General features: G+C 45.9%; 1 protein-coding gene across 1 annotated transcript in view; it reads left to right on the top strand.

Moving 5' to 3' along the window:
• Positions 1-3,711: 3,711 nt before the first annotated feature.
• The window catches only part of trpm4a (transient receptor potential cation channel, subfamily M, member 4a), a 29,225-nt gene continuing 17,514 nt past the window's right edge, over positions 3,712-15,422 (top strand). The window contains exons 1-6 of the mRNA XM_064316259.1: positions 3,712-4,043; positions 7,341-7,402; positions 8,314-8,491; positions 10,434-10,614; positions 12,360-12,529; positions 13,314-13,491. Of these exons, the coding sequence (XP_064172329.1) occupies positions 3,972-4,043; positions 7,341-7,402; positions 8,314-8,491; positions 10,434-10,614; positions 12,360-12,529; positions 13,314-13,491 (841 nt within the window). The 5' untranslated portion in view covers positions 3,712-3,971. The remainder of the gene's footprint in view (positions 4,044-7,340; positions 7,403-8,313; positions 8,492-10,433; positions 10,615-12,359; positions 12,530-13,313; positions 13,492-15,422) is intronic.

Genomic DNA, 15,422 nt, shown 5'->3' with positions numbered 1-15,422 from the left:
GCTCATGTCTCAATGCCTCATTACTGAGTGCTGGGTCCGGTTCCGGGGGGTTGGGTTAGGGTCATGTGGTCAGCGTGGGGTTTTTTTTTCGGCTGAAGAGGAGGCGTATGAGAATCTGAGATGGCACGTCTCGTCTACGGTCAGGGAACACGCGCGTTCTCGGCCTCGTCGTCTGTGAGGAATCTGAAAGTCCGGTTCTGTGCTGAAAGAAGACCACAATGGACCAGATCAGCAGAACGATGGAGGTTCACTGCATGTGTCCGCAGACCAGGACGTCCCTGTTACTCCACTGTCTGCGGTTGCCAGGTCCGTGGTTTTCCCGCAAAATCTGGCTACTTTTGAAGGGTAATTACACCCCAGATCACTTTTTGTTAGCTGTAAACGCGTTTGCACGCCTACTTTATGACGAAACATTTTAATCCATGCTGTCATTTCAAAATTTCTGAAGTAATATCCTTTGACAGGAAAAAAACTGGTAGCAAATGCCTTGGCGCTGCCCTCAAACATTTGAAAAATGTTTTCCTCATTCCTCTCTGGCCCCATCCCAGTCGTGATGTCAGAGTACCTCTTCGGAGGTACTACTATGTCATCGACGTCAATCAAGACATGGAGTAGTAAAATTATTGCTGCCAACAAATTTGTCCTTTCACTTTTTAATACAACGGAATGCTGCCCTCAGGATATATGCCCTCAGGATATACAGGATATATGATCAGTGAGGTTTGTTTGTTTCTCTCTCTCTCTCTCTCTCACATGTACACACATGCTGGACCTTTTTATTATAAAATCCTATGGAGACTAAAAAGTGCCATTACAATGGGTCTAGGGAAATGAATCTTATTTTACCATAAGAAAGCTTGCACACGACACCATGTTACCAGATTACATTAATACGGTAAATCGCATTGATTACTCTGCAGTCCTCTGCATCGATTATACTGTAATGCAACACTGCTCCATGCCTATGTATGTGTGGGCAGTATATTCCCTGTGCTTCTGTCTGGCCACTATCTCTGTGTTAGGGGTAGCGTGTAACGCTCTGATAAGGTTAGGTAACTGGTTAGGTGAGTACGATGCAGGCTCGGTGCGTTAGGAGAGGCTGGAACGCTGTCCGAGTTTCAGGATGCGAGATGCTGCTCAGTGTAGTGAAGAGTCCTTCACCGTAGCGGTCACAATGCCAGGCTCCTCCTGCCTCTGGCTTGCTGAGTCTGCCGTATGCCACTACTGTGAAAGGCTCGCACAGTAGTGCTCGTGTAGCTGTGAGGTCTCAGCACAGTATCTCTTAGCGTAGCTGTGAGGTCTCCAGCACAGTAGTGCTCCTTAACGTAGCTGTGAAGGTCTCCAGCACCTAGTGCTCAGTGACTGTGAAAGGTCTCCAGCACCAGTAGTGCTCCTTAGCGTAGCTGTGAAAGGTCTCCAGCACCAGTAGTGCTTCTTAGCGTAGCTGTGAAAGGTCTCCAGCACCAGTAGTGCTTCTTAGCGTAGCTGTGAAAGGGGACCCCTTACAGGTTATTGCTGCGATTTGGACAGAGACCGAACCTGCTCTATCCGTTTGTCAGGGTGCACAGTCGACTTGACCACAGAAGGCCTGTCTAGACCAGTGGTCTCCAACCCTGCTCCTGGAGAGCTACAGGGTCTGCTGGTTTTCAAGTGACTCTGCACTTCGAGAATCAATTAGAGCAGTTGATTACACAGTTAACTCACCTGGTGTCTTGGGTCTCAATTGGGTGCTGATTTTAAGATGAAAACAAAAACCAGCAGACCCTGTAGCTCTCCAGGACCAGGGTTGGAGACCACTGGTCTAGACGTTCTGGAAAGGAAAGTTAAAAGTGTGTGAGTAGTTTTTACTGCAATCTGATTGGTTCCAGCAAGTTTGAGATGGTGTCATGTTATAGGTGAGTGGCTGAGCTGGCTTGAATCACTGCCTCTGTTTGCAGTGCCACCTACACGTGACTACTGATGCTGCATTGCTGCATCTGGCTATTGGGTTATCAAAAAACTGCGTCACCCATTGGTGGGCAATCTTCATCTCACGCCAGTGCCAACCTGCTGCTTATTCAGCTGGTATAACCTCTTACCTCCATAACATTCAATCTAATGAACTGGAACATTCTGGAGACATTACCTGGGGATATCTTGGAGGCTGGATGTTGACTGTCAGTTTGGTAGTGGGTAACATATTGCAAGCTCCTCTGCAAGAAGCTGTACAGTTCAGTGCAAAGAACAAACCAAAATGGAACTGAAATGAGTGGGGGGAAAATGGAAAGATGTAAATATGTCATATCCTCTCTGCTTCATGTGGAGCATTGCATTGTGGGATTCAGAGGGAGGGAAAACAATGGCGTGAGGGAATGTAATTACTCCCTCCCCTCTCATGAATGGGAACCGAAGGCCACTTGGTGTGGCTGCCATATTTCTTTAGCCCCCACCCCCCGAAGCAAGGGAAAGGAACGTCAGGAAGAACGCATAGCACTCGGATCCCAGCGCACCCTTAGCTTTCGCATTGCGGGAAGCACTTCGGAATGTTTGCTTCCTACTTCTGCTTAGGAAACTCCCATTACCTGGGAATGAAAGGACCCCAGACCGATCGCCCAGACCTGGCGCATATAACAACTGTTGCGGCTGGAACGCTTGTCGCCTGGTGTCAGTCATGAAGCAGTCTAACGCGACTAAGCGATAGCACATCACCCAAACTCCACACGAACTGAGTTGACGGCTGGAAGCGGTCCAATACTGCATGCCATGGATATTACAGTCGATTAGATAAGATCACCATTCTTAGGTTTGCGTGCGTAAAAATATTTAAAAACCCGAAAGGGATTGGAGCGAAAAAAAATTTAGGGTATATGAGTAGAGTCCACTGGGTAGGTTATTACGATGAAACTCGCTGTGCTTCAAGCATTTGTGAAATAGGCGGTATACACACTTTCGCTAATTTACTGTATTCATTTCAGAGACAACAGTGACAAGACTAGGTAATATTGAATAAAAGGGAGGGGTCTGCCGTGTATACGCTATTCGGACTACACACTTCATTGTTGTAACACTGCACTGTGCAAGACGGAATAGCTTTTTATGCATTGAATGTCCAATGAAGTAACGTGAAATATAGGCTACATAAATTATATACAGAGCTATATATTAAACATATGTAGTTTCTAACAGGATTCCGATTATGAGGCTAGAATCGCCTCTGCGACTTGACGCAGTGGATACTTTTTTTTTTTTGCTTTAAAATATATGGTTGCACTCGATGATATGGCAGTCTATAAAGCTGTTCTGAATAGACTAAAAGTATAAGCTAAAATCCATTATCTCATTTGTTGTTGTTGCGATGTTTGATATGCGATCGATGCGCAACAACTCAGAATGTTCCATTCGCCTACACCGCTGGAATGCCACCCGCCAAGTTCTTGGGTGGCAGATGAGACGACGCCGAATTTTGCTCTTTTCAGCCCGTGTATCTCACACCCATGCCTATCTAGAGGTGATTACCGATCACGTTTAGAAACAGTAAACCAAACTAAAACTACGCGCACAAAAATATGAAATGGTAATTAAGGTTAGTCTGATTTTGACAACAAAACCGCACAATTTGCTAATCACACATTTTGTTGGCTGCCTGTTGCCCGGCTAGCTGTCTTCGTCACTCATTTCCCCCACATCCCCCACCCCTTCATCCCTTCCCCATGTTTCTAACCACGCCTCACCTGAGCCAGTGCGTGTTCCGTATAGCCAACAGAACTTCACAGCAACTTCGTATATACTTCCCACTGGATTCCCACACCGGACAGCGTGTAGGCGGGGCGAACGGTACCCTAAGCGGCTTTTCTGAGTCGACTTTTCACCGAAGTCTATGGTTTGTGATTTGACGTAGAATTAAAATCTTCGCACGCAACTTTCCGATCACCAACATCACCTCGATCTGCACAGAACATACCAGAACATACACACCAACAGAAGGAGAGAAAATGAAGGAAACGGAGGTAGAGAAAGAAGGAAAAGGGGGGCGAGCTGCAACGAGTAAAACCGAAAAAGACCAGGTACGGATTACATCTGAATTGAATGCAGGGTATACGATGGAGTATTATTTTTGTCCTTAGGTCTTCAGTGGCACTTCAAGAAACTTCTGTAACATACCATTGAAAACGACGCTTACGCTGTTGCCTATACACAGATGAGGTGTTTATACAGACAATACGTAAGTGGGACGCACAACCTGTAATCCATACATGAATCCGGTCAGGTTAGAAAATAGGCTATGGCAACAAATAATAGGTTGTGCACACGAGTTAGTAACACAACGGAGCGTAAAACAAATGCTGTGACGCGTACCCTGGCGACTGGGTGTAGGTGTCGGAATGTATGTATATTTTATCTTTCTGCTTATTTTTTGAGGGGGGCTTGGGTCGCCTTTGCACAATTTGTTATATTAATCCATTGGCATAAACAATATTGATATGGGACTGATGGTCGTATGTATTCCGATGGGAAAAATTTGCATTAAGTTCGATGCACTGGCTGTAGACTCATTGGAAGCAGACTGTCGCGACAAGTTCTGACTTGAGTCTGCTGTTGTCATTCCTACTATTTGACGAGTAGGCAACACCTCGTACCTGCCGAGAGGGGCGCTTCCAGGTGTGTCATTCACAGTCGTACCGGCTGAATAAGCACAGATTTCAAACTCACGTTGGAATCTCTCTCTCTCTCTCTCCCTCACACACTCACACGCACAGACACACCGCGCGCTTTATGTGCTGTGGGACAAGAGTGTTCGCCATAACGCTTCTGCTCGTAAAACCCAGCCAGTAAATCAATAATGAAGAATGGCGTTGGCCTTGAAACTTGCCTCTCAGCGTACGACCTCCTCTCAAAGTTTGCTCTATCTATTTTTGCGGTTAATTTGCACTTTCTGCCGCATGGTTTTAATCGCATTTCGGAAATCCATTTATTACCACCAGTTTATCGCGGGTTTGATGAATCTATGCATTTATGAATCATTAATTATTTTCGGCCAACGATAGCGAATATCTTGGAGGATTTGGGATTAAACAAATCCAGTATCTCGTAAAACATCCATCGATCTTATTTACACTGTAGTGTCAGCCTATCATTAAAAAAGTACTGTGTTTTAATGTTCCTGCCCCCCGCCCTTAACTGACTCGGAGAGGGCGAGGCCCTGCAGGTTGATGGGTAAGCGCTGTTCTCCGGGCTTGTGCAGATCCAAAGCAAAGCGTGGCGTTTTTCCCAGGCACGCGACACTTGTGGGTCTGCACTCTCGCCCACGCCGCAGATCGGCGTTTTGTAGAACAGACAGAGGAAGTAGAGTCCACTCCACCCAGCGTTTACGCCGCATCCTGTATGTCATCTAATGACCCTCAGACTGTAGGAGACTTAGAATCGGGAGATGGGTGACGAGTGAAGCGACAAATGGGTACATAAGGGGTTTATTCTTCTAAGTACGCCTTGGTCCATGGGGTCTTCTCCACGCACTTGTTCTCTCTCACTCCATCACGGTGTGTGGAGGAGTGCGAAACGGTTGCATGATGTCATTTCCTGTTAGTTTTGACACAAATATGCGTCTGTTTGCATCAGACGAGATGTCAGCTGAGGAGAGGCTGTGTTGTCCACGCGCGCTGGCTGCAGACATGCAAAGCGCTGTGCTGCATATGGATGTGCACGCGCTGCAAAATAAGGTCTCACACACACACACACACACACACACACACACACACACACACACACAGACACACACACACATACACACACACACACACACACACACACTCACATACACACACACACGCTCACTCACACTCACATGCACACACACGATATACACACACACACAGCACATGCACACACACACACACGCAGTGCAGACCTGTGTATGTGAGTGGGTTGAGATGTGATGGATAGTTTGGGATGGGAAGGGTTATGTTGGGATGGAATGGATGGGTTGGGATGGGATGGGTTTGATAGGTTGGGATTGATGGTTTAGGATGGGGATGGATGGTTTTGGTTGGCATGGATAGGTTGTGATGGGATGGATGGGTTAGGATGGGATGGATGGTTTTGGTTGGCATGGATAGGTTGTGATGGGATGGATGGGTTAGGATGGGATGGTATATCTCCATCCACACACTTTGAAGTTTGATGTCAAGCCCTTGTGTTTATCAGCTGACTGCAGATCCTCTGATCCCCCAACCCCCCCTTCTCTTGATGTGTTTAAACACATGCTTCTCTCTCTCTTTCTCTCTCTCCGTGTTCCCTGACTCCCATACATGAAATATGACTCCTTGCATTCTTCAAGTTCTTTGCCTCCCTCCTTCCTTTATTCTTTCCCTCTAGTCACATCAAATCATCCCTCTCTCATTGGCGGTGTTGGTAAAACTCCCCCTAATCCCACTTACCGCTTAGCACCCCTCGCTAAACATTCCCAGACTGTCACCCCCACCCCACCTATCTCTAGCACTCTCCTCCTTTCTCCAGCAGTCTCCCCCTCTCTCCTCCCTCTCTCCTATTTCTCTCCCTCTCTCCTCCCACTCCTCCTCTCGCCTCCCTCTCTCCTCCCACTCCCCCTCTCTCCTGTCTCTCTCCCTGTCTCCTCCCACTCCCCCTCTTCCTCTTGTCCTCTGTTGGGTGGAGCTAAGGAGCGAGGAAAGGATGTGAGAAACAGATGCAAGGAGTGAAAATTTGTGACTAGAACGAACCCCATGACCTGGAGTCTGCAGCACTCTGCCTAGCATTACAGTCCTACTGCGGACACCGTTATCCACACCTACTTCCGACACGAGCCGCACTCCCACACCAGCCAGTCCCAAGTCACTGAATCCACGTTGATTTATGCCAGCCTAGAGCTATGATGTGAATAGAGCAAATATTTTAAATGATAATAACTGTGTGAACTATGATGCAAATCCGTTACGTAAATATACGTAAAAAATCATTTGCATTCCGGTAACACCCATGAAGCCATTAAAATCATGCTATAACTGCTGACACATCATTACATAAGAGGGGAGTGCAGGGGGAGAGACCTGGAGGACACGGCACTCCGGAATTCCGAGACGAGGTGGGATTTATGTCGGATTTCTGCTAACTGGAAACTGCTGGCTTTGACAGCCTGGTTTCCCTGGGTTACCGCTGCTGAAGCACTCCATTGGCCCAGACTCACACACACAAAAAAAAGAAAAAAACAAGCCAAAACCCCGCCCCGTTGGTCGTATGGGTGGACAGTCGGCAGTGTCGAACCTTTCGCGAGTCATTCTGCCATATGCGTGCATTCTGCAAAACAGGGAACAAAAAGATGTTAAACAAAATTATTTTTTAAATTTCAGAGCTGGATACCCAAGATTATCAAAAAGAGGGTGTGCACAACATTTGTTGAAGATTCCTTCAGGTAAATTCCTCCTCGTTGTGTCATAACTTTGTGATGCACAGTCCTTCCAGTCAATGTTCATACATGCTGCATTAAAGCACTACCTCTGTGTAATATTGAATGCCCTGTCCATTTGTATGTAATATACAGATGCTTTTCCTCAGAGTCAGTGTAATTTTGATTGTTTTGTCAAAACGTACCATCCCTCTGTCCCTCAGTAATGTTGCTCTGTCATGACATACAGCCCCTCTGTCCCTCAGTAACGGAGCTCTGTCATGACATACAGTCCCTTTGTCCCTCAGTAATGGCGCTCTGCCATGACATACAGCCCCTCCGTCCCTCAGTAATGGCGCTGTGTCATGACATACAGCCTCTCCGTCCCTCAGTAATGGCGCTCTGTCATGACATACAGTCTCTCTGTCCCTCAGTAATGGCGCTCTGTCATGACGTACAGTCTCTCTGTCCCTCAGTAATGGCACTCTGTCATGACATACAGTCCCTCTGTCCCTCAGTAATGGCGCTCTGTCATGACATACAGTCCCTCTGTCCCTCAGTAATGGCGCTCTGTCATGACATACAGTCCCTCTGTCCCTCAGTAATGGCGCTCTGTCATGACATACAGTCCCTCCGTCCCTCAGTAATGGCGCTCTGTCATGACATACAGTCCCTCTGTCCCTCAGTAATGGCGCTCTGTCATGACATACAGTCCCTCTGTCCCTCAGTAATGGCGCTCTGTCATGACATACAGCCCCTCCGTCCCTCAGTAATGGCGCTCTGTCATGACATACAGTCTCTCTGTCCCTCAGTAATGGCGCTCTGTCATGACGTACAGTCTCTCTGTCCCTCAGTAATGGCGCTCTGTCATGACATACAGTCCCTCTGTCCCTCAGTAATGGCGCTCTGTCATGACATACAGTTCCTCTGTCCCTCAGTAATGGCGCTCTGTGCCAGTGCGGGGGCGTGCGGGAGATGCACGGCTCTGTCGCCATGGGGGACTTTTTCGGGGCAGCCATTGTGAGCCAGTGGGAGAGCGGCCAGCACTCTTCAGAGTACCCCACAGACGCCTTCGGAGAGCTGGAGTTTGCTGGCGCAGGGAAGAGACACAGCTACGTGCGTACCCCCCTACATACTTCATTCCATCACTCCTTCCTCTTCATCACAAAGCCACCAGTACTTCAGACACCCAAAAGGCTGTAAGATCCACCAAACATATGACCAAAAATCTGTTAGACAGGCAAACTCAAAGTACATTCACAGAATTAAAGAGCACACTTTTTTGTGCAAAGGTGAAAGCAATGAGCTCTATAACGTTTGGGACAAAGAGATATTCTTTTCTTGATTTGACTCTGTGCCATTTTAGATTTGTAATCACACCATTCACTTGTGGTTTAAGTGCAGATTCTCAGCTTTTATTAAAGAATATTTTAAATACATTTCAGTTTCACTGTGTAGAAATTATAGAACTTTTTATACATAGTCCCTTAATTTCAGGTCACAATAATGTTTGGGACAAATGGCTTTGAATGGTGTTTCTGATTAGTCAGGTGTGTTCAATTGCTTCCTAAGTGCAGATATAAGAGATCTTTCAGTATCTAGTCTTGATTCTAGGCTTTTGATTGCCTTTGGAGTTTGTTACTGGCATTTGTCAACATTGACATGAGTCAATGGAAGTCAAGGAAGCCATTATGAGGAAATGAGGGAAAAAAGTCATAGACATAGGCCAAACATTAGGCCTGCCAAAATCTACTGGAACATCATTAAGAAGAACGACAGCACTAGTGAGCTCAGTAATTGCAAAAGGTCTGGTCGGCAAAGGATAACCCAAACATTATGATGCCCTGAAATGGGGGGGTTATGTATAAAAAGTGCTGTAATTTCTACTTGAGGGAACCAAAGTGTAGTTAAAAAAGCTGATAATCTGCACTTTAACCACATGTGAATTGTTTGATTACAAATATAAAATTGTGGAGTACAGAGCCAAATCACAAAAAATATATTTTTGTCCCAAACATTACGGAGCTCACCCTATATCAGTGAGTCCTGGCATTATGAATTTCTTCTTCTCTACACCTTCTTGCCAAAAAGAATCATTATCATTTTATAGCATTTTACTATTGATTATTGTTTAGTCACATGGGTTACTATAGATGAGATCATTTTAGTGACACAGTGTTATGGTTCACTCACACAGGTTACTATAGATGAGATCATTTTAGTGACACAGTGTTATGGTTCACTCACACAGGTTACTATAGATGAGATCATTTTAGTGACACAGTGTTATGGTTCACTCACACAGGTTACTATAGATGAATACAGGGTAACCGAGTGTTGTGCAGAGATGGGATGGGCATTCTACCGCAAGAGGAACAAAAAAATTTCACACCGTGACTGATGGTGTCTATTTCAAAACAGTGCACCATTGTACACGCTATATCCTGGTTTAGCTCGTATTGCATGTCTCTCTCTCTCTCTCTCTCTCTCACTCACACACACTCTCTCTCTCTCTCTCACACACACACACACTCTCTCTCTCTCACACGCACACTCTCTCTCTCTCTCACATGCACACTCTCTCTCTCTCTCTCTCTCTCTCACACACACACACTCTCTCTCTCTCTCTCTCTCTCACACACACACACTCTCTCTCTCTCTGTTTCACATAAGCACATTTATATGAAGAGCAATCCAAGCTATGTGCATGCCGATTGTGATACTCCTCAAACGTAGCGGGGAGGAGAATAGCAAACATGGCGATGATGTGAAGTTAGCTGCCGTTATGCTTGTATTATTTAGCACACTCCCCTATTTACCCCTCTTGTGCATTCAGGGTCACGTTGCTTGCTTAAGCTCAGCGCTAAGCTCCTAGGCTCAGAACACAGCCACACCTCTTCTTTTTTCATACGCCACAATCACTCCATCATTTGAGCCGCAGCTCGGCACTGTTTCTGAGGTCATAATGGCTCGGTGGATAAAGCCCATCTAGTGTGTTACAATACACCCTGCTGTTCAGAGTATTTATTAACCCTAACCCTAACCCTAATCCCTACAGTTCCTGCGCCTGTCCTGTGACACCCCCCCGGAGATAGTGTACACCCTGATGACTGCCCACTGGGGGGTGCCCGCGCCCAACCTGGTGGTGTCGGTGGTGGGGGGGGAGGGCAGGGACAAGGTGAAGCCCTGGGTTCGAGAGGTGCTGAGACAGGGGCTTGTCAGGGCCGCACAGAGGACAGGTGAGCCTCCGACTCCGCCTTCTCGCCCTCCGACTTCTCGCCCTCCGACTCCGCCTTCTCGCCCTCTGACTCCGCCTTCTCTCCCTTCAACTTCGCCTTCTCGCCCTCCGACTCCGCTTTCTCGCCCTCTGTCTCCTCTGTCCCCCTCTGACTCCTCCTTCTCACCCTCCGACCCCGCCTTCTCGCCCTCCGACCCCGCCTTCTCGCCCTCCGACTCCGCCTTCTCGCCCTCCGTCTCCTCTCCCTCCTGTTCCCCGGCTTCCCATGAGCGCACGTGTGCGCGTGCTCTCCACATGCGATCCGCGCATGTGAGGATGCAGTGATTTCTCCATTGAAAGACGGTGGATGTGTTTCACGCCCCACAGCCAAACTCAGGCAGGTTTTTGACTGGTTTACAGCATTAACCCAGGAAAAGCTACAGACCTGGGCCTGCGTCCATAAGTCATCTCCGAGTAGGACCACGATCAGTTTTGCCTTCTAGCCCATAACGGATAAGGTATAAGGTTAGGATACGGACATGGAAGAACCAATCTTCTGCGATGCTTCATGACTGCTGGCCCCAGGTCATAATTTTGGTTTCCCCTGAGTCCGAACCAAGGCTTAGAGAATTCCAGTCTTGTGCCTCAGCCCATTCTAACTGAAATTACGTCCTCAGGACGTCCTGTTTCTAAATGAACCTACCCACTGAAGAATGAAGAATAGAAATTTGTGTGACTCAAACACCTGTTTCCTGAAAGACCAGCCCTGCACTGCACAGTATTGTGAAAATAACTTGTTTTACTTTAACAAATTTGACCAAAGTGAATATACTTTTTTTTAAAGTGACGGTTATCTTTTGATGATCTCTAAAATCTCTGTATCTGCGCTAAGCTTTGACCTGGCTGTTGGTTGTTGTTGTTGTGCATCTCCAGGCTGTCGGTTGTGTGTTGTCCATCTCCAGGCTGTCAGTTGTGTGTTGTCCATCTCCAGGTTGTTGGTTGTATATTGTCCATCTCCAGGCTGTTGGTGGTATGTTGTGCATCTCCAGGGTGTTGGTTGTATGTTGTCCATCTCCAGGCTGTTGGTTGTGTCTAGTCCTCAGTGTTGGTTGTTATTTTCTCTCAGGCTGTTGGTTGAGTGTGCTCTCCAGCTGTTGGTTGTGTGTTGTCCATCTCCAGGCTGTGGGTTGTGTGTTGTCCATCTCCAGGCTGTTGGTTGTATGTTGTGCATCTCCAGGCTGTTGGTTGTGTCTAGTCCATCTCCAGGATGTTGGTTGTATATTTTTCATCTCCAGGCTGTTGGTTGTATGTTGTCCATCTCCAGGCTGTTGGTTGTATATTGTCCATCTCCAGGCTGTTGGTTGTATGTTGTGCATCTCCAGGCTGTTGGTTGTGTGTTGTCCATCTCCAGGCTGTGGGTTGTGTGTTGTCCATCTCCAGGCTGTTGGTTGTATGTTGTGCATCTCCAGGCTGTTGGTTGTGTGTTGTCCATCTCCAGGCTGTGGGTTGTGTGTTGTCCATCTCCAGGCTGTTGGTTGTATGTTGTGCATCTCCAGGCTGTTGGTTGTGTGTTGTCCATCTCCAGGCTGTTGGTTGTATGTTGTCCATCTCCAGGCTGTTGGTTGTATGTTGTCCATCTCCAGGCTGTTGGTTGTGTGTAGTCCATCTCCAGGCTGTCGGTTGTATATTGTCTATCTGCAGGCTGTTGGTTGTATGTTGTCTATCTCCTGCTAACATGGCTGCTCTTTCCTCCTCGTTCTCTGTCAGGTGCATGGATTTTGACGGGAGGGCTGCGGGAGGGGGTGGGGAGGTGTGTGGGAGAAGCCGTGAGAGACCACAGCACCGCCGCCTCCTCTTTCTCCCAAACCAAAGTCGTTGCCTTGGGAATCGCCCCCTGGGGCCTTGTGCATAACAGACAACAGCTGGTGAACCCTCAGGTGAGGACCCATCCACTGAGATCCGAAAGAGGAGGGACTGTGCTTTATCAATGTGTACCCAATCACAGTGCTCTGCTGCGGAGAACAAAACCCTTTGATTTGTTCAAATAAGTCTGTGATTGACACCCCTTAGCTCAGTCCACCATGGGGCTGATGGAGCCTCATTCTCCACAGCACTACTGCATAGATGGACCGAGGGGCCAGCTTTCGGTTCTCAACCTCAGCAGCGGATGTAATGTCGCCCCCTGCTGACATCTATGATTTTTGCTCAAAACACCATCTAAAAGAGAGTCACACAGACAAAGATATGAATTATTTATTTATTATTCAGTTTAGCCTATGTCTGCGCTATCCTCGTTGTACACGTGATTTAGGCATGTGACCAAGAGATTGGGCATGTCTGTTGAGCAAAAAAGCTCAAGGTTCAAGAGTTCTTTGTCAGGCAAAATGGTTCAGTCTTTCAAGTTTTTACACCATAGAGGGTTCCATAAAAAATTTAAAAGGGTGCCCCTATGGAGACAAGCAAAAGAACCCCTTTTTCTTAGAGTGCATGTCAATCATTGAATTCCACCTTGAAAGACCAGACAGACCCACTCAAGCAATTCTCAGCTCATTGTCAATGTCAACGGCGTTTAATTTGTTAGCCAGTATATCAATGTGGACTGTGTGGTCTTTAGTCGGTAACATCATTCTTGTCTTGTGTGCTGTGGCAGTTGTGATATGACTTTGTGTTCAGTGTCCAGCCTGCAGTAGATGCTCAGATCTCTCTTCCCCGCTGCTTCAGGGAAGCTTTCCAGCCAGGTATTACGTACAGAACACCTCCCGCGACACCTGCTGCTTGGACAACAACTACCAGGCCTTCCTCCTGGTGGACGACGGCACCGTGGGGCGGAAGGGGGGCGAGACGGGGTTCAGAGCCAGCCTGGAGGAATTCATCTCCCACCAGAGGACCGGGATCTGGGGTGAGTGAGAGAGTGAGAGAGTGAGAGAGTGAGAGAGTGAGAGAGTGAGAGAGTGAGGGAGTGAGTGAGATAGAGAGTGAATGAGTGGGTGAGTGAGTGAGTGTGTGAGTGAGATAGAGAGTGAATGAGTGGGTGAGTGAGTGTGTGAGTGAGTGAGTGAGTGTGTGAGTGAGTAAGTGAGAGAGTGAGGGAGTGACCGAGAGAGAATGTGAGTGAGTGAGTGAGTGAGGGAGAGAGTTTTCTTCAACCTATATGCAGGATATTTTCTGGTTTTTAGGTTAGCCTACACAATCTGGTGCAATGCTGTTGGGTTTGCTGGATTTCTTTATCAGTGTACTGTCAAAAAAACAGTGTAATATAAAACAGATATATATGTAAATAGTGATTTGTTATATTCATTTATATATTTCGTTTACTTCCCGGGCCAGGTTCCGCAATTGGAACTTAGCTTTCTACAATGCAGTGTGCTTTGATTGGCTACAACTTGGACCACTTGGAAGAACTTGTCGAATAGAAGAACAAGCAAAGTGTCCAATTAGAGCTCACAAATAATAAATATTGTTTTTGCTTATTGAGAGTACTGTTAGTATGCTACTCCGTTTCTGGTGCAATGAATGTTAAAGGTAGTGCCTACTTTGAAACACTGGGCCTGGGGACGTGATACCAGGATTACAACCGAGAGCACAATATTTACTAATTACCATACTTCCCAGCATCCCTTGCGACATGTAATGAATTTGTGTATCTGAACATATAATGATTTTTATGCACAGCCACACCATTACACAAATTCTGGTTTGACTGGACAAAATATTCAAAATAAAATATATGCAAAAATAGTCATTTTTAACAACCGTGAATTTATAGTAAAAATTATAAACCATTTATAGTAAAAATTGCCATATATTTGCTATCGAGCAATCATTCATGGTTGTATTTGCTTTGGCAACATACGTAATAAAATTAGAGCAAAACAAAGAAAATTTTCATTATCTGTGAAATGTTTACATTTTTGTTTACTGATCTATTTTATTTTCTGGATATAAAGAAAACAATAAAATAAGAAAAATATATAATATATTTTAAAAATAATATTTAGCTTCTTTTTCATCTTAACCTGATTGAAGACTTCTAAATAAATGGAAATAATAAAACGAAAAAAAATATTGTATGTTGGATATCTTAAAGATGGAAGCATTTTAAGTATTCCAGTATTTAGCTCATTTATAACATCTTTTTGCCTTAGTAATGTAGTTTAATATGGAATAATTTGATTGTTTGCCCTTGCTGCTACCCTGTGGATTTTCATGTTATCAGGCAAATTCATTTCAGCTGGTAAGTGGAAGTACTGCATGTCAGAATACAGACACCAGTATCTTGGTCAGTTTTTTTTCCTGTTGATATCACACCTGAGGCCTCTGTGTTTTACTCTTGTGATGTCATGTAGTTGTGTCGTAATGTATTATTCTGTGATGTCATGTGTGTTCTGTTGTGTATTTTGCATTCAGTGTGATTGGGCAGCATTCACAAAACCTTTCTTAAATTCTTCCTTTTGTTTCTTAATAAAGGTTCCTACAAAAAAAAAATAATTTCATTCATGAAATATGCACAGACCTTCCATTTTGTGCGTATCCCCGGTGTATCACAGGATGGGTGCCAAATGTCCGTAAACTGAACGCACGTGCCTGTAAATGTGGATTTGCGTAAAGCAACACCCTAACAATCCCATAAAAGGCATGCCACCTGCAGGGTCGTGTGCAAGCATCGTACTTTGTCCCAACAAATAAATGGAAAAGATTAGAGTATCTAAGTGATCTACACTACTTATATTCCCAGTAGCAATACCAGTCTAAATGTTTTTATCATTATTGCCAGCCAGCTACATTTACCTTAGGTTTATAAACTGCTGGGATTGTATCAGTTTACCTTGG

This window comes from Anguilla rostrata, chromosome 17 (assembly GCF_018555375.3).
Source record: "Anguilla rostrata isolate EN2019 chromosome 17, ASM1855537v3, whole genome shotgun sequence".
Taxonomy (NCBI): Eukaryota; Metazoa; Chordata; class Actinopteri; order Anguilliformes; family Anguillidae; genus Anguilla; species Anguilla rostrata.
Note: the sequence above shows the minus strand (reverse complement) of the source record. Positions and strands in the feature narration are given on the sequence as shown.